The 22,692-nt window shown below is 45.4% G+C and overlaps 1 protein-coding gene across 1 annotated transcript in view; it reads right to left on the reverse strand.

The window, feature by feature from the left end:
• The window catches only part of nmbr (neuromedin B receptor), a 47,568-nt gene extending 26,053 nt beyond the window's left edge, over positions 1 to 21,515 (reverse strand). The window contains exon 1 of the mRNA XM_080199862.1: positions 21,112 to 21,515. Coding sequence (XP_080055988.1) covers positions 21,112 to 21,515 — 404 coding nt within the window. The remainder of the gene's footprint in view (positions 1 to 21,111) is intronic.
• Positions 21,516 to 22,692: the final 1,177 nt, after the last annotated feature.

Here is a 22,692-nt window from a genome sequence, read left to right on the forward strand (position 1 = left end):
ATCAAGGAAGAGAGAACTTTGGATGTTCTCTCTTCCACCTTCCTCTGTCGGGAAAAGATACAGAAGTCTGAGGTCACTTACCAACCGACTCAAGAATAGCTTCTTCCCTGCTGCCATCAGACTTTTGAATGGACCTACCTCGCATTCAGTTGATTTTTCTCTACATTCTAGCGATGACTGTAACACTACATTCTCCTTTTCTTCTCTATGAACAGTATGCTTTGTCTATATAGCGCGCGAGAAACAATACTTTTCACTGTATACCAATACACGTGACAATAATAAATCAGATCAAACTGAATTAAATGGTCAGATGAATGCTGGGGCTTTCTGTCCTTACCTGGTCTGGCCTACATGTGACTCCAGAACCACAGCAATGTGGTTGACTCTTAAATGCCTCTGAAATGGCCGAGCAAAACGATCATTTCAAGGGCAATTAGGGATGGGCAATAAATGCTAGTATTACCAGTGACATCCACTCCCACAAATGAATATAAATGCCCCGCCCGAGAGTGTTGAAGGCTTTCAAAGGAGACTTGAACAATTAGCTGAAAGGAAGTGAGAATTGCAGGGGTACAGGGATAGCAGAGGGGAGTGGGACTAACTATGCTGCTTTTACACATGGCCAACAGAGGATTGGCAGGCTGAATGGCCATCTTCTATTCTATGGCTCTGTGAAATATTTGGTCGGGTAGGCACTGTGAGAAATGCAGCATCAAAGTACCTGATTAAACAAGCCTAGCAGTATAATTCTGATGAGAGTCTCCATGTCATCAGGAGCAGGGTAATAATAAATTCCCGCTCAGTTTGGACACACCGGTGCCTCGCTTCCTCCAAACAGATTGGGAAAACCACTCTGGTTGCTCTCCTCTGGCATATCCCGCAGCATCGCTGGTCCCTAACCTCTCCCTTCCCTCTCAGTGCAAAGGCCTAGTTAGCAACCCATTGAACCAGAGGCCATCCGTGACTGGCTACAGAGCCAAAGGAGGAAAGACCTTTTTTTAAACGTGAGTGTTAGGATGCACTGCCTGAAAGGTTGATTCAATTGTGGCTTTGAAAAAGGATTTGAATAATTGTCAAAAGGGACAAGGGTTGGCACAGTGGTTAGCACTGCTGCCTCACAGCGCCGAGGCCTTGGGTTCCATTCCGGCCTCAGGTGTGTGGAGTTTGTACATTCTCCCCATGTCTGCATGGGTTTCCTCCTGGTGCTCTGGTTTCTTCTCACAGTACAAAGATGTGCGGGTTAGGTGGATTGGCCATACTAAATTGACCCTTAGTGTCAGGGGGGTTAGCAGGGTAAATACATGGGGTTGTGGGAATAGGGCCTGGATGGGATAGTGGTTGGCATAGACACGATAGGCCAAATGGCCTCCTTCTGCACTGTAGGGATTCTATGATTCGATGACAAAGTTGCAGGGTTATAGGGAACACACAGGGGAGTGGATCTCACGAAACTAGCAGGAGCTTAGCTGGCTGTATGGCCTCTTCTGTGCTACAACCATTGCGTGATCCTATGGTCCTATGAAATACTTGGAGCACCCTCTTCTTTCCTTATGAGCTTTTATATGTTCTTGGGAGACAAATGATATTGGCCATTTATTGCCCACCGTAGTTGCTTTTCGAGATGGTGGAACATACAAATAAGTGGGCCATTCAGCCCTTCGAACTGCTCCGCCATTCATGAGGGGAGGTGGTTGGCCTCATAGTATTATTGCTAAGACTATTAATTCAGAAATTCAGATAATGTTCTGGGGACACGAGTTCGAACCCCGCCTCGGCAAATGATAGAATTTGAATTCAATAAAAAAAAGTCTGGAATCGTAATCTACTGATGACCATGAAACCATTGCTGATTGTCGGGAAAAACCGATCTGATTTACTAATGTCCTTTAGGGAAGGAAACCTGCCATCCTCACCTGGTCTGGTCTATGTGTGTCTCCAGAGCCACAGCAACATGGTTGACTCTCCATTGTCCTCCCAAACTAGGGATGGGCAATAAATGCTGGCCAGCCAACGACGCCCATGTCCCATGAATGAATTTTTCAAAAATACCATGGCTGATCCGATATTAACCGCAAATCAGCACTTTGTCTCTCCCAGTAACCCATCACCCCCTTGCTTACCAAGGATCAATCTACCTCTGCCTTAAAACTATTCCAAGGTTCTGCCTCTTTTTGGACAAGCGCTATCCTTCAAGATCCCAGGATTGGAATTACTGACCCATCCTTTAACTTACATCAGCTCCCCTGCTCTTCCTGACCATGGGAGCCTCTGGAGCTATTGAGATTTCCTCTCTGATTCTCACTTTGTTGACAATTTTCCCATTGCAAAGAAAGGTCAAACAGCCAGGTGCGGAGGCAGTTAATAAGCACATATTCAGGAAGCGGAGCTTTCTCTGTGTGGTTCCTGGGGCAAAGTAAATGTGTTGCAGCCAACCGCACCACATAGGTAGTTGATGCAAGATAATTAAAATTAAATTCTGCCCAAACATGACGGCCTGATTTACCACTAATTTATATTTCAATTTACCACCTGCAGTTAGTTACGTCGGTCGTCGGGACATGTAATCAGGCAAATGAAAAGATCAACACAAAACAAATTGCATGACTTTTGCAATAAGCCCACAGCCACCTTCCATCAAATGGTGGGTAAAGCTCCACTCAAGCGTTCACTGCTTATTAGCTAGCGTGAATTTTACATTGTTACTGAGACAGTCACAATCAACAGAAAATAGGAGCAGGTTATTTGGCCCTTCGAGACTGCTCTGCCATTTATTTTGGTCATGGCTGGTCATCAAATTCAATGTCACGATTCTGCCTATTGGTGGCACAGTGATTAGTACTGCTGCCTGACAGTGCCAGGGACCTGGGTTCGATTCCGGCCTCAGGTCACTATCTATGTGGAGTTTGCACGTTCTCCCTATGTCTGTGCGGATTTCCTCTGGGTGCTCCGGTTTCCTCCCACAGTCGAAAGATGTGTGGGTTATGTTGACTGGCCATGATAAGTTGCCTGTTGGTGTCAGGGAGAGTATTCGGGTAAATATGCAGAGTTAGGGGGATAGGGTCTGGGTGGGATTGTGGTCGGTGCAGACTCAATGGGCTAAGTGGCCTCCTTCTTCAATTATTCTATTACTCACCCCTTGTCCATTATGCTAAGAATAAATCTTTAAAATAAATATTCACCATTTTGGCTCCCGTTGGAGGACCCATGACCAATTCTGGGCAACACATGTAAAGATTAGGGGAATTAATGGGTTAAATATCCAGGGATAGGGCCTGGGGAAGACCCTCTGTTAGAAAGTTGGTGCAAACTCGATGGGCCGAATGGGCATTGAAGGGATTCTATGATTCTATGTTAAGAAGCACTTTGTGGAAGATGTGGAGGCGATTTACTCAAGTACTGCTGAAGATGTGGAGATTGTGTGGGATTTGTTCTCCTCAGAGCCCACTGGGCCCAGAGGAGAGTTAAATTGAGAATGGGATTTAATGGAGTAACTAATGATGGAGGATTTCCAAAGGCAGAAAGGACGGTTACCAGAGGACACAGATCGAAACCAACTGACGATAGGATCAGAGGAATGAAGAGGGATTTTACAACAGAGCAAGTTGTTATGATTTGGAATGCTTAAATAGAAGGTCATGTGACACAGTTGTTGCATCATATGTAGGACAGAAGCGGCACGGTGGCACAGTGGTTAGCACTGCTGCCTCACGGCGCCAGGGACCCTGGTTCAATTCCTGGCTTGGGTCACTGTCTGTGTGAAGTTTGCATGTTCTTCCCATGTCTGCATGAGTTTCCTCTGGGTGCTCCGGTTTCCTCCGAAAGACATGCTGGTTAGGTGCATTGACCTGAACAGGCGCCAGAGTGTGGCGACTAGGGGAATTACAAACATGTAACATCACAGTAACTTCATTGAAGCATTAATATCTGCCTAAGAATAGATGTGTTGGAAGGATTTGCAAGGTAATGAACATGTTTAGTCACATTACAAACACAGCAAAAATAACCAGCGAATCCAGGAGTGGGACTTGAACTTGAAGCTTCTGTTCAGAGGCAGTGATTTGACTATGCCAAGGGCAGCACGGTGACACAGTGATTATCACTTCTGCCTCGCAGTGCCAGGGACGAGTGTTCGATTCCTGGCTTGAGTCACTGCTAGTGTAGAGTTTGCACATTCTCCCTGTGGTGCATGGGTTTCCTCCGGGTGCTCCGGTTTCTTCTCTCACTCCAAAGATGTGCCGGTTAGAAGCACTGGCCATGGTAAATTCTCCCTCAGTGTACCCGTAAAGGCGCCGGAGCGTGGCGACTAGAGGATTTTCACAGTAACTTCATTGCAGTGTTAATGAAAGCCGATTTGTGACACTTATAAATAAGCTTTAAACTTTAAAACAGTCCCCATGTAATTCCCATGATTGAAACAATATAAAACCTTGGTCAGGCCACATTTGGAGTATTGCGTACAGTTCTGGTCACCATATTATCAGAAGGACGTGGAAGCTTTGGCGAGAGTGAAATGAAGGTTCACCAGGACGTTGCCTGGTTTCAAGGATATTGGCTCTGAGGAGAGGTTGAATGAACTAGGATTCTTTTCACTGGAAAGATGGAGGCTGAGGGGAGACCTGATAGAGGTCTACAAGATTATGAGATGCATAGACAGGATGGATAGTCAAAGGCTTTTTCCCAGAGTGGAAGTGTCAGTTACAAGGGGGGCACAGGTTCAAGGTCAGAGGGGGAAAGTCTAAGGGAGATGTGTGGGAGAAGGTTTTCACACAGAGAGTGGTGGGTGCCTGGAACGTGCTGCCACAGGAGGTGGTGGAAGTAGGTGCATTAGCAACATTTAAGAAACATCTGGATGTATACATGAATAAGGAGGGAATAGAGGGATGTGGACAGAGTAAGGGCAGAAGGTTTGTTTTTTAGTTACGGCATCATGATCGACACGGGCTTGGAGGGCCAGAGGGCCTGTTCCTGCGCTATAATTTTCTTTGTTCTTTAATCCTTCGATTCCAGATTTGTTATTAATCTGATTTAAATGTTGGGGTGGGGTTTGAACCCATGTCTTCAGAGCATTAGCCAGGGGCCTCTGGATCATACCCAGTGACATTATCACCTTCTCTTCTCATTACTGATATGACCCAAACAACCTGTGCCTCATTAGCAGAGAATACTTATTTATAACCATTCTTTCCTTATAGGATCTGGAATGCACTGCCTGAAAGGTTGATTCAATTGTGGCTTTGAAAAGGGATTTGAATAATTGTCAAAAGGGACAAGGGTTGGCACAGTGGTTAGCACTGCTGCCTCACAGCGCCGAGGCCTCGGGTTCAATTCCGGCCTCAGGTGTGTGGAGTTTGTACATTCTCCCCGTGCCTGCATGGGTTTCCTCCTGGTGCTCTGGTTTCTTCTCACAGTCTGACAAAGGGGCAAACCCCGAAAGCTTGTGGGTTCACTATCAAATAAACTGGTTGGACTTTAACCTGGTGTTGTGAGACTTCTTACTGTGTTCACCCCAGTCCAACGCCGGCATCTCCACATGGTGCTTATTCACCCCGTTTAAACCCAAGAGCCATTGTTGCCTAACTGACTCATCACACAGTCTGATGCCACCCAGTTTAAATTCAATTTAGGACCATCTTCATCACCTTGCTAGGGGATACCCACAAGACGCTGAGCGAATGGATCAGTCCTTCCTCAGCAAACCATCAAAGATGTCACATAGCCACTCAAGCGTCAGTTTTTGAACACATCAGATGCATAAATAATTAGTGGACAGAAATATAGTCAGTGTCACCCAGTAATTTGCATAGCAAAGTTTACAAGGATAGTTTGGTGTATCACCGTAATTCTATGTTAATTGGTTATTAAATTATAATTGAGGTCAGTGACTGAGGCTATTATAATTGTGAGATTAATTTCAGATTGGAGACTGGTTTAATGGATTAGAATCAATGTGCAGCTACTTAGCAATGTTCTTAGAGTCGATATGACCTTGTCCTTGTGGTTGAGTTGATGCCTTAGCTTCCTATTGACAATGGTGATGTGAGACATTGAGTGATGGACCTCCCTACATGTGTGCCTCCCATCCTCTGTGACCATATCTGAAGCAGCTGCTTGAATTCCACTTTCCTCAACGCCAGCCAGTTGTATATTGAGGCAATGCATCACTCTCTGGCTTGTGCAATCTGCCTTTCATAACGTCTTCCTCCCTACCTTGCTACAGTTTGATCATCCTTCAAAGCACACTCCCAATCAGGCTAGGTAAAGGTTACTGGAAGTTAACCTTCCCAGTGACAATCACATCTCACAGCCTCGCAAAGCCTGTGATGACCTCTAAGCTATAGCCGCTTGATAGTCAAGAATTTGAGTGTTGCCCAAAAAAGAGACATGCTGTTGAAGCTTTTTCCCTTGCACTCATCAGGACAGACTCAAGAATGTTCAATTTCAAAGGGAGCAACAATTTACACTGTGTGAGAAAAGTGTGCTGACTGGTTGGCGAGCCAACTCTGATTGAGCAAGATGCTACATAACAAGTACAAGTAATGTTCCTCGCACTTTTGCTTCAATTCAAGGAAAGATGCCTTCCTTGAACATGTTCCTTCTACCTGCAGAGGGTGGGTCTCTGAGTATGGATGTATGTAGCTTCGAGCACACATGTGTAAGCCACATTGTGAGCCCAACTGGTAACCTTCAATTGTTTAAAGGGATGGATAGAAAGGCGTGTCCTAATTCCAAAACTCCCCAATATTTCTCTAATCGAGGGTATTACATGGATCCAAATGTTGTATGACCTATTTAAACAGAATCCTACCTGCAGATCTGCATCTGCCATCATCAATGGAGAATCTCGTGTTTCTATACGTGAGATTTGAAAGCTCAAATTAGTTTTAATCGGCTGGGTGTCAGATAAAGCACTGATTTAACTTGGAGGAAATATTCCAGGCAGTTGACAAGGTATTTCCCCGCAGTTAGAAATCTATTAAAATTACTGTCATTATCCAAAAGGTCTTAACAAGTGTGAAGGAGCAGGAAATAGAAGTGAATGCCGATAGGGTGAGATAAAGATAAATGGGAGGAGTTTCATGACACCAGCATGGCCAGGAGCAAAATATTGCAGGTGCTGGAAATCTGAATTCAAAACAGTAGCTGGTGGAAATAGTGAGGAGGTGAGGTAGTATCTGTGAAAAGAGAAACAGAGTTCACAGGGATTGGCCATGGCCAGGGGGGAGAGTGACGTTAGTACTTAACAACCCATGGGGTGAGTGGGAAAGTCATGGAGAGTTCACAATTTGTGATTCCCTCATCAGGTTTTGTAGATTTAATTCCACGCCAAGTTACTGAAGTCTCTAGTCGGTTCCCCGCTCCTTATCAGTGGTCAGAACATTCGGTGAAGTCGGGGGGCTGCATCAGCAGAGCTGAAGCTGGGGGCATTGGGGGTTCAATTGGGTGGGCCAAGAATTCCGGGTGGGGTGAAATTCCAGGGGAGAGTGGTGGGGAAAATTGAAAATTGACGAAACATCTAGAGGAGGGATGAGTTAGGCGGAGTAACTGATTGGAGACCTCGTGTTTTGGAGGAGTAAACTGAGGGGGGGGGGCAGTCAGAGGTAAAGTCGGCATAGAGTGCCCTATCATGAACACTTCTCAGGCAGACTTCAGGATGTGTGGATACTGGGTGGCATATTGGTTGGCACTGGTGCCTTACAACCAGCGTCCCGGGCTCAATTCCGGCCTCGGATCATTGTCTGTGTGGAGTTTGCACGTTGTCCCGCTGTCTGTGTGGGTTTCCTCCTGGTGCCCCGGTTTCCTCCCACTCTCCAAAGACATGCAGGTTAGGTGAATTGGCCGTGCTAAATGTGTGGGGCTATGGGGATAGGGAGAGGGCGTGGAGAAGATGCTCTGTTGGAGAATCAGTGCAGACTTGATGGACTGAATGGCCTCCTTCTGCACTGTAGAGACTCTATGATTCTACCCACTTAATCCACCAAATCCTTGCCCCAGTGAAGCTGGCAGATTTCTTGATTGTCGGTCAGAGTTAAAATTGGAAACTTGGATGACGAAAAGGTTAGAATTAAACCTTGCATGATGGCTGGAAGAGCTTCCAAAACAACTTTTACCAGTTCCGATGACAGTTCACTGGCCTGCAACATTGGCCTGGATTTTTTTCCCCTTGAGGCAGGTCAGAGGAAATCAGGAAAATTCTGGGCTTGGCCTAAGGAGAAAGTGCCTACCAAGGCAGGATCTTCACTGTCAGAGTCTGGTACAGGCTGGAGTCAGGCCAGCCAGCCTGGGAATAAATGCAGAGGCAACTACAGATATCAGCGAGTGCAGAAGCGGACTGTTTAAAAGTCTTGGTGCTGTGGGTCTTTGTCCCAGTTGAAATAAAACACATAGACTTCCATCCCTTACACCCCCTTCACATACTCTCCATGCCCCATCCAAGCCATGTCATGACGCATACACTCCCTACGTCTATTCATGCCAATTGCCAAGATCTGTCCTTCCACCTCAGACCCCTCATGTCTCTATGCCAAGTACTGTCATCTTACCCACCCATGTCCCCTACTGGCCCCATGCCAAACTTTACCATTCCCCCCAACCCCTAATGCATTTATGCCAAGCTCTGGCACTTCTATCTCCATTCTCAAACCAATGAACACCACCATGTATTGTGGCGTATGTAAAAAAAGCTTTGAACAAATGTCATTCATAGATAACTTTCTCCTATGATTGAAAAGTCTGGACCAAGCTCATAAAAATATCATACAGGCTTGTTGAAGTTTCAAAACCCACCAACTACAAACCCTTGAAACCACTTAACTCATGTCAATAAATATTGTGAAATTGGCCATCGAGATCAGAGAGCCTGAGCTGTCAATCAAATTATGTTTCCTCCAGGGAGCTGTTGTTCTAGTATGCTAATAGCTTTTTGGGCTCACAGCCATGCATACTTAATGGGTGGAGCTTAGCACAGAGGCATGAGGCACCTGAGGGAGTGGATGTAAGAGTGTAGAGCTTGGCGCTGGGGATACGATGGGCATCTTTTCAAAGGGTCCCCTCATAGGTGTGGGGATTCACAACTCCCTTAAGGAGCTGGACCGTAAGTCTTTAAGAGCCAGGACTAACTCCATCAAAGTTGCGTAGAAGCAGGACAGCTCCCTGCAATGGAGCTGACCAGTAAGGGGTGCTGAAAATGAGCCTCTGAAGTGAACCAGCACACACTCTATAAAGGAATCCTAAAAATCAGTCTGGGAATGTGAGTCAATTCCTTTCCCTCAAACCAATCAAAAGAGCATTATCTGTTTTGAATAGGTTGCTCTAAAACAAAGGCACTAACCTTCTCCAACCCTTAGAGCTGTTAACTCGCAACCAGCATGGATAACCAACATAAATTCCAGTCCTTATTTGGAAAAGGACTTAAACTTGTGGAAAGTGACATGGTGGGGCAGCCATGTTTTGTCAGCTTTTGTCTTTTGTCAGCCAAGAGCTGTATGTAGGCAGTTCCACCAAAGCCACCGGAAGCATCAGTTCAGCCAGTCTATAACCAGATTAACGAAAAGATCTGAGACACATTAGGCAGCCAGGCTATCTGTTCCAGTTAACGTTCACCTGAGAATCAACCTAGAAACCTCATGATCTGCCGTGAACTCTTTGCTTTACAAGACCCTCCCTTCATCTTTATAGCATCAAAACCATCCAATAAATGACAGGCTTGCAAGGCCTGCGATAACTGTAACTGGGAAAAGTGAATGCCCTTTAAATGTATCTAATCTTCATGCATGTGAAAGCATGTGTGAGAATGTGGGTTGGTGTTTCATTTGAGGTAAGTGTCTGAAGATAAATTATCTTTTCTTATTTTTAAACTTACAAAAGCTTGCTGCTGAATTATTTAATTGGGATACCCACTCAGAGAGGATAAGAAAAGGCATGCCTGTTTCCATAAAACACACATCGAGCATGGGCGTATAATAACACACACATTCTGCGTGAAACATATTACTGACTTGAACAAGTTGAACCAATTGCCCTGTTACAAAAGTCTGAGGTCATGTACCAACTGACTCAAGAACAGCTTCTTCCCTGCTGCCATCAGACTTTTGAATGAACTTATCTTTTATGTCCAATTATATAGGAATATTGGGGGGGCTTCTTCACACAGAAAGTGGTGGGAGTATGGAATGAACTGCCAGATGAAGTGGTGAATGCGGGCTCACTTTTAACATTTAAGAAAAACTTGGACAGGTACATGGATGAGAGGGGTGTGGAGGGATATGGTCCAGGTGCAGGTCAGTGGGACAAGGCAGAAAAATGCTTTGGCACAGACAAGAAGGGCCAAAAGGCCTGTTTCTGTGCGGTAATGTTCTATGGTTCTATGATTGTAGCTATGACTGTAACACTACATTCTGCACCCTCTCCTTTTCCTTCTATATGAACGGTATGCTTTGTCAGTATAGCGTGCAAAAAAAAAACACTTTTCACTGTATACTAATACATGTGACAACAATAAATCAACTGTTACTATGCAATAGATGCTGCAGAAACTATGAGATAAGATTCGATTTATCTCAAAAATAAAGGTAACAATTAAGAGAGGTGGGAATTATTGATATTCGGATCAATGAGCATCTTAAAATAAAAAGCTGGGTGCTGGGGCATCCGAAATGCCCAGAGAAAATGTTAGAGTTATGCAGCCAGTCAGTGAGCATCGGAATGGCTAAATTATTATCTCTAGCCTGAGCCTTTCATCAGAATTGGCTCTGCACCCGGCCCACTGACAGACTTACTGTGCATCCCCAGTGCCCTCTGGCTTTACAAGCAGTTTATATTTTCTGCTAGATGGTAATTAAAATGAACAGTCAATAAATCAGAGGATCCAAGTGGCCCAGTTTCTCATAACTCATATAGCCATGTAAACCTGAAAGTGTTGTCACAGCACCAGGGGCGCACAATGGATTAAATTTAACGGGTAGTTAGTTCACCCGTTGGACCTGCGTGTCGGGGCTTTCATGAGGTTAGGTTAGGGGACCAGAGAGAGTGAGACAGTTCATATTATGTGACGATCCACTGGGGGGAAGGTTGCATCCATATTTCCCTTTTGGAGAGTAGATTCTCAGATTTCCTTGTGATCCAAGAGGGAGATGGAAGAATGGTTTTGATTTTCTGATTCTCGATTTTTCAAGTTCTGACGAAGGGTCATCCAGACTCCAAACGCTGGCTCGATTCTCTCCCCACAGATGCTGTCAGACCCGCTGAGATTTTCCAGCATTTTCTGTATTTGTTAGATTCCAGCATCCGCAGTATTTAGCTTTTATCTAGGATGTTCTGTGCTTGTTTTCTGTGAGCAAATATGTCCATCCCGTATTTTGGGACTGAACTTCAGGATCGGTGGGAAAATGTATGCACTGACACTGCACGCATGCATACTGCACGCACACACGTGCAACTGCAGCATGCGACGGTGCAGAGGGACCTCGGGGTCCTTGTGCATGAGTCGCAAAAACCCAGCTTGCAGGTGCAGCAGGTGGTCAGGAAGGCGAATGGGATGCTGGCCTTCATAGCGAGGGGGACTGAATATAAAAGTAGGGAGGTCTTGCTGCAGCTGTATAGGGCATTGGTGAGGCCGCAGCTGGAGTACTGTGTGCAGTTTTGGGCGCCACACCTGCGCAAGGATATTTTGGCCCTGGAGGGAGTGCAGAGGAGGTTTACTAGGCTGATACCGGAGTTGAGGGGATTGAGCTATGAGGAGAGGCTGAATAAACTAGGCTTGTACTCGTTAGAGTTTAGAAGAATGAGGGGAGATCTCATTGAGACGTATAAGATGATGAATGGGATGGATAGGATAGAGGTGGAGAGACTCTTCCCACTCAAAAAAGACAGTAGGACTAGGGGGCACAGCCTCAAGATAAAGGGGAGGCGGTTTAGAACAGAGTTGAGGAGGAACTTCTTCACTCAAAGGGTGGTGAATCTCTGGAATTCTCTGCCCGTTGAAGTGGTGGAGGCTGCCTCGCTAAATATTTTTAAGAAGCGGGTTGATGGGTTCTTGATAAGAGAGGGGATTAAGGGTTATGGGGAGAGGGCAGGAAAGTGGAACTGAGCCACGACAGATCAGCCATGATCTTATTGAATGGCGGGGCAGGCTCGAAGGGCTAGATGGCCTACTCCTGCTCCTATTTCTTATGTTCTTATACTGCGCACGCACATACTGCGCACACACACACACACGCACGTATGCACACACTGCGCACGCACAGAGGTAGTAGTAGAGGTGGTTACAATTTTGTCTTTCAAAAAGCACTTGAACAGTTACAGGACTAAGATTGGGATGGAGGGTTATGGGCCACACATGGGCAATTGGGACTAACTTAGGGTTTAAAAAAAAGGGGTGGCATGGACAAGTTGGGCCAAAGGGCTTGTTTCCAAATTTCTATGACTCAATGACAATATCCCCTCTCCCCATTCCACCAACCCACATCACACACACACACACACACACACACACACACACACACACACACACACACACACACACACACACACACACACACACACACACACACACACACACACACACTTGCATATTGATTATAAAATAAAGAGTTCAGTCATTTGCTCCAGCAAATTATCAAAATACAAACATGAAAGAATGACAAGCCCTGACATCTGGCAGAATAACATTACTTTAGCAGTCTCTAGGAGACCAGCAGGTACTCACAGCTGCAGTCCACATTCCATACTCCACGGGGAATCAAAGCTTCATCAGTTATCCAGAAAGATTTGTGAACCGGCAGCTAATGACTTTCTCGACATTGGATTTACTTTTTACAAAAATTACATGGGGGCGTGTGTGTGTCACGGTGGATGGGGGGTGGGGTGTAGGCAGGGAGAAGGAACAAGCTCCAGTCTATTCATTGGCACAGGCAGAATGCTCCAAAGCCTTGACCTGACTAAAGTAAAAATTCACTGGTTTGAAAGCAAGAGAGAATGAGCTCGGGGGAAATTAACATGGTATTAAAATCTCTCTTGCTGGCTTCTCCTGCTGGATGAGCTTCCAGTTACTGAAGTGCTCACTGGCATCTACCCAACACTGTGGAATATTGCCCAGGTGTGTCCTGGACACAAAAAACAGGACAAATCCAACCCAGCCAATTACTGCCCAATCAGCCTATTCTCGGTCATCAGTAAAGTGATGGAAGGGATCATCGACAGCGCTATCAAGCAGCACCTGCTCAGTAATAACCTGCTCAGTGACACCCAATTTGGGTTTTGCCAAGGTCACTCAGCTTATATCCTCATTACAGCCTTGGCTCAAACATGGACAAAAGAGCTGAATTTCAGAGACGAGGTAAGAGTGACAGTCCTTGACATAAAGGCTCCATTCGACCAAGTGTGGCATCAAGGAATCCTAGCAAAACTGGAATCAATGGATACCGGGGGCAGACACTCTGATGGTAAGAGCCATACCTGGTACATAGGCAGATGGTTGTGGTTGTGGAGGATCAGTCATCTCAGCTCCGGGACATCTCTGCAGGAGTCCATCAGAGTAGTGTCCTCAGTCCAACAATCTTCAGCTGCTTCATCAACAACCTTCCCTCCATCATAAGGTCAGAAGTGGGGATGTTCACCGATGATTGCACAATGTTCAGCATCATTTGCGACTCCTCAGATACTGAAGCATCTGGACAATATCCAGGCTTGGGCTGACAAGTGGCAAGTAACAATCGTGCCTTACAAATGCCAGGCAATAACCATTACCAATAAGAGTCACTCTAACTATCACCTCTTGAGATTCAATGGCGCCAGCACCACTGTCAACATCCTTGGGGTTGACATCAACTAGAAACTCAACTGAACTCACCACATAAATACAGTGGCTACAAGAACAGGCCATGGTAGCACAGTGGTTAGCACTGCTGCTTCACAGCTCCAGGGACTTGGGTTCGATTCCCGGCTCAGGTCACTGTCTATGTGGAGTTTGCACATTCTCCTCGTGTCTGTGTGGGTTTCCTCCGGCTGCTCTAGTTTCCTCCCACAGTCCAAAGATGTGCGGGTTAGGTTGATTGGCCCTGCTAAATTGTCCCGTAGTGTCCTAAGGTGTGCGGGTTAGAGGGATTAGCGGGTTAAAAATATGTAGGGATATGGGGGTAGGGCCTGGGTGGGATTGTGGTCGGTGTAGACTTGATGGGCTGAAAGGATCTAGGTCAGAGGTCAAAGCGAGTAAGTAACCTCCTAACTCCAAGGCTTTTCCACCATCTACAAGGCACAAATCAGTACTGTGTAAAGAAAGTCTCCCCACTTGTCTGGATGGGTGCAGCTCCAACAACACTCAAGAAGCTTGACACCATCCAGGACAAAGCTGCCTGCTTGATTGGCACCACATCCACAAACAACTCCCTCCACCACCGATGCTCAGTAGTAGCAGTGTGTACTATCTACAAGATGTGCTACAGCGATTCACCAAAGATCCTGAGACAGCTCCTTCCAAACCCACGACCACTTCCATCTAGAAGGACAAGAGCAATGGATACATGGGAACACCACCCAGCATCTGCAAGTTCCCCACCAAGTCACTCACCATCCTGGTTTGGAAATATATCGACATTCCATCACAGTCGCTGGGTCCAAATCCTGGAATTCTCTCCCTAATGGTGTTGTGGGTCAACCCTCAGAACATGGACTACCGCGATTCAAGAAGGCAGCTCATCACCATCTTCTCAAGGCTAGGGACGGGCAATAAATGTTGGCCAGCCAGCGACGAGCATGTCCCACAAATAAATTTTTAAAAAGCTGGCATGTCAAGTATTCACATTGTCACTGAGACAATCACAACTGAAGTGGGCTGGTCATGTGTCCATGCACCTGACACTCATTTGTGAAAGTGGATCTTCTGTGCAGAACTGTAATTGTGGGGTGTGTTCCGATGGCACTCAGAAGAAACATGACAAGGGCTGAACCGTTACAGAAGGCTTCACTTTGATAGTGAGTTTACGTCATAGAGCATAGAGCAATACAGCTTGGAAACAGGCCCTTCAGTCCAACCAATCCAACTGATCCCAATTGTCCGCATTTGGCCCTTATCCCTCTGGGAGATGTTTATTCAGGATTACTGTATCCAACGTAACCAAATAAAAAATGGTGCCACTGCCTTCAAAGGAAGTGAAATATCCAGAGAGAGAGAAAATAAAAGAAAAAAGAAATCCTGAGACCCAAAAGTCAATGAGCCTTTATCTGACAGAACTTTCCTGGCACAGGTCTGCCTAAGCAGCCACCCACCAGAGCTCTCCCAGGCATACCAGGTAATAAGAACATAAGAACATAAGAAATAGGAGCAGGAGTAGGCCATCCAGCCCTTCGAGCCTGCCCCGCCATTCAATAAGAACATGGCTGATCTGTCGTGGCTCAGTTCCACATTCCCGCCCTCTCCCCATAACCCTTAATCCCCTCTCTTATCAAAAACCCATCAACCCGCGTCTTAAAAATATTTAGCGAGGCAGCCTCCACCACTTCAAAGGGCAGAGAATTCCAGAGATTCACCACCCTTTGAGTGAAGAAGTTCCTCCTCAACTCTGTTCTAAACCGCCCCCCCTTTATCTTGAGGCTGTGCCCCCTAGTCCTACTGTCCTTTCTGAGTGGAAAGAGTCTCTCCACCTCTATCCTATCCATCCCATTCATCATCTTATACGTCTCAATGAGATCTCCCCTCATTCTTCTAAACTCTAACGAGTACAAGCCTAGTTTATTCAGCCTCTCCTCATAGTTCAACCCCCTCAACTCCGGCATCAGCCTAGTAAACCTCCTCTGCACTCCCTCCAAGGCCAAAATATCCTTGCGTAAGTGCAGCGACCAAAACTGCACACAGTACTCCAGCTGCGGCCTCACCAGTGCCCTATACAGCTGCAGCAAGACCTCCCTACTTTTATATTCAATCCCCCTTGCTATGAAGGCCAGCACCCCATTCGCCTTCCTGACCACCTGCTGCACCTGCAGGCTGGGTTTTTGCGACTCATGCACAAGGACCCCGAGGTCCCTCTGCACTGGGGCCTGCTGCAGTTTTTCGCCACGTAAGTAATAGGTAATCAAATAGGTAACCTTCCTGAAGTGCAACACCCACAACTGGATGGAATATTCCAGCTGAGGCCAAACATTTACAAGTTCAACGTAACATCTTTACTCTTGTACTTGATGCTACCATTAATAATGCCTGGGACAGTGTAGGCTTTATTAACCACTCTATTAATCTGTCCCACCACCTTCAATGTCTTATACACTGAGAGACCCACGTCCCGCAGTTCTTGAACCCGCTTCAGAGATGCATCTTTTATTTTATATTGTCTCTCCATGTTCTTCCTACTAAAATGAATCATTTGACATTACAATGAATTGAACTATATCTGCCACTTGTCTGCCCATTCCACCAAATTGTCCACGTCCTTTTGAAGTTCTATCCAATCATCTTCACAGTTCACAATGCTTCCAAGTTTCTTATCATCCACAAATTTTGAAATCATGCTGTGTACACCAAGGTCTAGATCATTAATGTGCATTAGGAAGAGTAAGGTTCCCAGCATTGACAGTAGGGCAACTCCAATATAAACCTTCCTCCAGTCTGAAAAACATTCAGTAATTACTACACTGTTTCCTATCATTCAACTCATTTTACATCTCTGTTGAGACTGTCTCTTTTATTCCATGAATTATAGCTGTATACGTTGTGCAGTACTATCAAATATCTTTTGGAAGTATCTTGGAGTGGCACACGGCACAATGGTTAGCGCTGCTGCCTCTCAGTACCAGGGATCCAGGTTCGACCACTGATTCGATCACACAGACAGGTCATGGTCTGTGTAGAATTTGCATATTCTCCCCACGTCTGAGTGGGTGCACTGGTTTCTCCCCACAGTCCAAAGATATGCAGGTTAGGTGGATTGGCCATGGTAAATGCGCAGTATTACATGGATAGGGTGGGAATCCGGGCCTGGATAAGATACTGTTTCAGAGAAACAGTGCAGACTCAATGGGCTGAATGGCTTTCTTGTGTACTTTAGGGGTGGTGTCTGTACACTGCATCAACAGCATTGCCCTCATTAACCCTCTCAGTTATCTCTTTAAAATACTCCAGCCAGCTGCTTAGTAATGATTTTCCCTTGACAAATCCATGCTGGCTTTCCTTAATTAGCCTACATTTGTCCATGTGACTATTCATTTTGTCCAGAATTATTGTTTCTGGAAATATCCCCACCAGCAACGTTAAATTGACTGATGTGTAGTTGCTGGGCTTATCCTTTTGAACAAAGGTATAATATTTCTAATTCTCCACAGTTACCCATGAGTCTAAGGAAGACTGGAAAATTACAGTGCCTCCCTGATGTCCTCTCTACTTCCCTTAGTATCCTTGAATGCATCTCATCCTGTCCTGGTACCTTATCAAGTTTATTGTTCAGACAATCTATTCTTCCTTATCAATTCTAAACCCTTCTATGTATTAATTATCTGTGAAAAGTATTCATTTACCAGCTCGGTTATCCCCCCTGCCTTCATGTGTAAATTTTGATTCCTCATCAGCTACACACCTTTTATTATTTAGATGCCTGCCACACCTTGATGGGAAGCAGTTGATAAGCCAGCGATGGTGGAGGTAGTTTTATCATCCTGAGATGTGAGTGTGTGAGGAAGGTAACCCTGTGTCTCTACACATGTTGGTTAAGGATGAGGATGAAACTGAAATAAACTTGCTACAAATTCAATCAACTAACAGTTCATTCACAATGCTTTACAACCCCAGGGATCATTGCAAAACGTGAAACACTTGGGTTAAAGCACAAACGACAGATCACATTTATATCCCTGTCACAACAGCTGATGGCAACAAGTTACCATATGTATCCAACCAACAGTGTGAATGTGTAAACATGAATTATCGCAGTTAGTGCAACAACAGCCTGTATTAAATACACTTAATATAGTAAACCATCTCAAGGTGCTTCACAGGTGAGTTCCAAAATAATATTTAACACCAAGCCACAGAATAAGATGTCAGGACAGGTGACTGAAAGATTGGTCATAGAGGTAGATTTTAGAGCTAGTTTAAAGTTTATTTATTTATTGGTGTCACAAGTAGGCTTACATTAACATGTAATGAAGTTACTGTGAAAACCCCCTCATCACCAGACTCCGGCGCCTGTTTGGATACACTGAGAGAGAATTTAGCACGGCCAATGCACTTAACCAGCACCTCTGTTGGACTGTGGGAGGAAAACGGAGCACCCAGAGGAAACCCATACAGATACAGGGGCAACGTGCAGACTCTGCACAGACAGTGATCCAAGCCAGGAATCGAAACTTTGTCCCTGGTGCTGAGAGGTAGCAGTGCTAAGCACTGTGCCACCATGCTAGGGGGTGTCTTAATAGTATAGAACAGGGTAAGGATGGTGGCGGGGTTTGGACAGGTTGAGATGCAGGGGGAGAGCTTAGCTGGGCTGCAAAGACACTTTCTTGAATGGTAACAAACGGATTAATGTTGGGGATGTTCAAGATGTCAGAATTGGAGGAACGTCGATATTGTCAAAGTTTGTGGGGCTGGAGGGACGAGACAGGGGCTGATGAGAATGTGAACAGTGAGATACTAATGAACTAGCAATCAACATAAGTCGGTGAGCACTGGGTTATCCATGAATGAGAATTGGAATCATAGAGTCCTACAGTGCAGAAGGAGGCTCATTCAGCCTATTGAGTCTGCACCGATCATAATCCCATCCAGGCCCTATCCCCATAACCCTGTGCATTTACCCTAGCTAGTCCCCCTGATACTAAGGGGCAATTAGCATGGCCAATCCACCTAACCTGCGCATCTTTGGACTGGTGGAGGAATCTCACAGAGATACAGGGAGAACATGCAAACTCCACACAAACAGTGACCCAAGCCAGGAATTGAGCCCAAGTCCCTGGCACTGTGAGGCAGCAGTGCTAACCACTGTACCACCCCAAGTTAGGATGTGAACAGCAGAATTTTGGATAATGCCAAGTTTACAGAAGATGGAAGATGGCCCAGGAGTGTGTTAGCATAGTGAAGGCACGTACTAAGGATAAATCTATTGGAAACTGAATCAAAAATTTACTTGCAACAAAAGAGAAATGAAAGAGTGAGTGCGTTATAATTTGTGCTATTAAAGTCAAAGCAAGTGCAAGACCAAAGCAGGCTGTTAGCAGATAAGTTATCATGTGCATCTATCATTCACACCTCATATCAGGAATGTAATGAAAGTAGAGTATGTGGTTGGAAGCTGTTGCTAATAATACTACAAAACAGCTGCCGAATGTGATGTTTCTGTCCGCTTGTACAACAGGTTAAGGCTGCTTTTGAAATCATATTAAATCACAGAATTTGCTGCACAAAAACAGGCCATCAACTGGCCTATACTAGTGTTTATGCTCCACTCGAGTCTCCTCCTGCCCTTCTCCATCTAACCCTGTCAGTGTCCATATTTCACCTGTCCCTCATATGTTTATCTATCTTCCCCATGGGATGCATAAAAAGAAGATTGCATCAAACGCACTAAAGATTTGTCCACTGTTATTGACAGCAGGGACATCGAGCCCATAAAGCTAGGAGCCTAAGGTGGAAATAGAGTATTGTTCCGGTCAATGAAGATGCTAATCTTTGAATGGTAACAATGGTCCAATGAACTAGAGCGTCAGCGCCTCCTCTGGTTCAACAGAGCGAATGCACTTTTTAAATTCATTCATTTGAGGTGGGCATCGCAGATCAGGCAGCGTGTATTATGCCACCCCCAAGTGCCCATCTGAAGATAATGGTGAGACACCTTCTCCAGTACATCTGGATAACCTCTAGGCAATCTCAGAAGGCAGTTAAGAGTCAACCACACTGGTGTCGCTCCGGGGTCACTTACAGGCCAGGCTGGGTTCGGTGGCAATTGTCCTTCCTGTGCCTTTGGATGCCTAGTTTGATTTAAGCCTCCTCAGATTCAAATAACCTGAGGCCTTGTGAGGAGATATTCCTTTTGGACAATGGGACAAGAGGCCCTGAAAGGTGGGCAAACACCTCAAGGGATGGGAGGAGAGAAAGGTGGAATTTCCCCTCATGTATATTGAATGTAACGAAGAGCAGCTGGAGGAATGACACAGTAACACTTTAGCACTAAGTACACCTGATGCCGCACTACTGATAACTGCTGAATATTGCTCATACATATACACAAGTGCGTGTATATGTTGCAATGATTGTCATAAAAATGTCCCAAAATGGGCACCAGGGATTAGAATTGCGCAAATGTGTATAGATTTTTTTTAAATTGAAGTTAGGAGCCAAAACATTGCTACAGGAGTAAGTTTTAAAGAGATTCTGGAACAGATCTGAAGGTTGACAATAAAAACAGAAAAGAGTGAAAACACTTTAGCCGGCAGCTATAGAAAGAAACATTCAGGTCCAATAGGCGCTGCACAGATAGTCAATGCAGTCAGTAGGTGTTATAATTGGATTTTTCTTGAGTTCGTTTCCAGATTACACCAAATGAGTGAAGTGGATGCTTTTGCCTACTATTGTATTTATTGACAGCTGAAGCTCAGGGACATATATTGGAAGACATTGAACATATGCACTCCTGAAAAAGGTTAATTGTGGCAAATCTGCTGCGACATGGCGCAGGAATTTGAAGTCTTTTGATGTCTGTCAAGTTTGTTCTGATTTCATCACACAAATGGCTCGAGAGCTTTGTATTTCTAACGGGGAATATGAAAACAGCGAGATGGGGAGAGTGCACTTTCATCTCCGAGACTCCCACTGTGATGAATGTGGAGGTTGTTGTATTTGTTTGAGCACCATCTAGCAGCAGTATCCCTTCACCCCAGTACAGAGACCGAAATTCCCAATCCCTCCGAATAGGCTAGTTATTTGTCTGACTTTTGTGCACCTTTTGCAAGTCCCCTTTCATTCCATTTTACGTACTCAGTGTTGTCATTGTTCGGAGCTGATAATGATGCATTTTGTGCAATTACTTTCATTATTTTAACTACAACTGGAGATATAATCGAGATGGAGGTAGAATGAAGATTTAATAAATGGATAGATAGATGCCATTGGGAGTTTCTGAAACTCCCTCTTACCTGTCTGCGCTGAGGGCTGTTAATGTGAACACTGACACTCCTACAGAGGTGAGTTGAATCAGGGGGATGAGTTTACAAGCCACTGTTCCAAAGATCCATTCCTCAAAGAAATACCTGGCAGCATCCACGGGGACGCAGGTCACCAGAAGCAGCAAGTCCCCGGCGGCTAAGCTGGAGATGAAAATGTTAGGTACACTCCTCATGGCACTGTTGGCCACAAAGATCTTGACCAGAGTAATGTTCCCCAACAAACCGACGGTGATGATGAGGAGGTAAATGGGTGGAACGATGCATCTGATGGCGAAGAACACAGTGTCAAGGTAGACGATCTCCTCAGTGAAGTTATTCAAAGTTGCCTGCTCCGGCGAGGGGAAGGTGCCGTTGTAGAAAAGTCCATTCTCCATCTTGGGAAAGCACCCCTCAACTTTCCAAGGCAAACCTGACCGCCGACCAAGGGGCGTTCCGCTCTCCAGCACTCACTCAAGGTGGTGGGTGGTTCGCCAAATTCGCCCCCTGTCCCCTCAGTCAATTCACAACAGGATTAACTGAAAGAAAGAGAACACAAGACACAAACCGGTCAATATCTCGGCAACATGTTCGCAAGAATACTCCTTCATGAGTATTCATTAGTTTTCAATATCCGAAATGTTCTCAATAGCATTTTCACTGAAGTTAGGAGTAGGTGTCACGTGGTTCTGGGAATACCTGGGGTTTAAATCCCAAGGAGTCTTGGTGTTGGGGAGAGACCGAGCTGGAAGGTTCCCTCTGTCCAGCCGCACTGTACAGGGAGCTGTCCCCGAGCCACGGTGCTGAAACCTCTCTCTCAATCGGCACTGCGATTTCATTTGACTTTGTCGATCTGACGGGTTTCACAATCTTTATGGGTTTTCCTCTTCGTTTCTTCTCACCTCCTTATTCATTTTTTAAAATTCTGACCCTCCCTTTCCCCAGCTCTTATTCACCGCTTCTTTCTGTCCCTTGTCTTTTATTTAGACTCTCTCTCTACGTCGGGGGTTCTCTATCTTTACTCTTTCACTCACACATGTTCTTCCTTCACTCTCTCTCTTTCTCTTCTTTACCTTTCTTTCGGTCTCTCCGATGCTCCTTTTATGCTCCCTCGCCCACTTTTGATTCCTCTATTAAAGATCCTTCCCGAGATTTTGCTGTCTGTCTCTCTCGGTCCTGTTGATGAGATCTTAAAGGGTGACACTTCTGCCGTGACGAAGTGATTATTTTATCAACGGGCCGTTTTAGTCACTGGGCTCATGTGTAATGACGAAAGTCATTGCCAATAAGAATAACCTGAAGGTAAAGCCTGTACCTCTACAACAATAGGCAGCGCGCTATCACACAGCATTCAACACAGCCCCCATCTCCCCTCCAATCTGCTGAGATCCAACCTTTTGTTTCTCTTTTCTTCCAAAGGAGGTTTAACTCTTCAATACCTCCAACCGTTCAATCCCTGTTGTGTACCGAGGGTTGGAAGGGAAGGAGGCTCTGATTTGACTGCGAGATATGTGCGACTAAAGTGTCTAAAACTCAGATCCCAATTTTAGGGGAATCGCTTGTCCCAAGTGGCAA

The sequence above is a fragment of the Carcharhinus amblyrhynchos genome, chromosome 12 (assembly GCF_965287045.1).
Source record: "Carcharhinus amblyrhynchos chromosome 12, sCarAmb.v2.hapA, whole genome shotgun sequence".
NCBI lineage: Eukaryota > Metazoa > Chordata > Chondrichthyes > Carcharhiniformes > Carcharhinidae > Carcharhinus > Carcharhinus amblyrhynchos.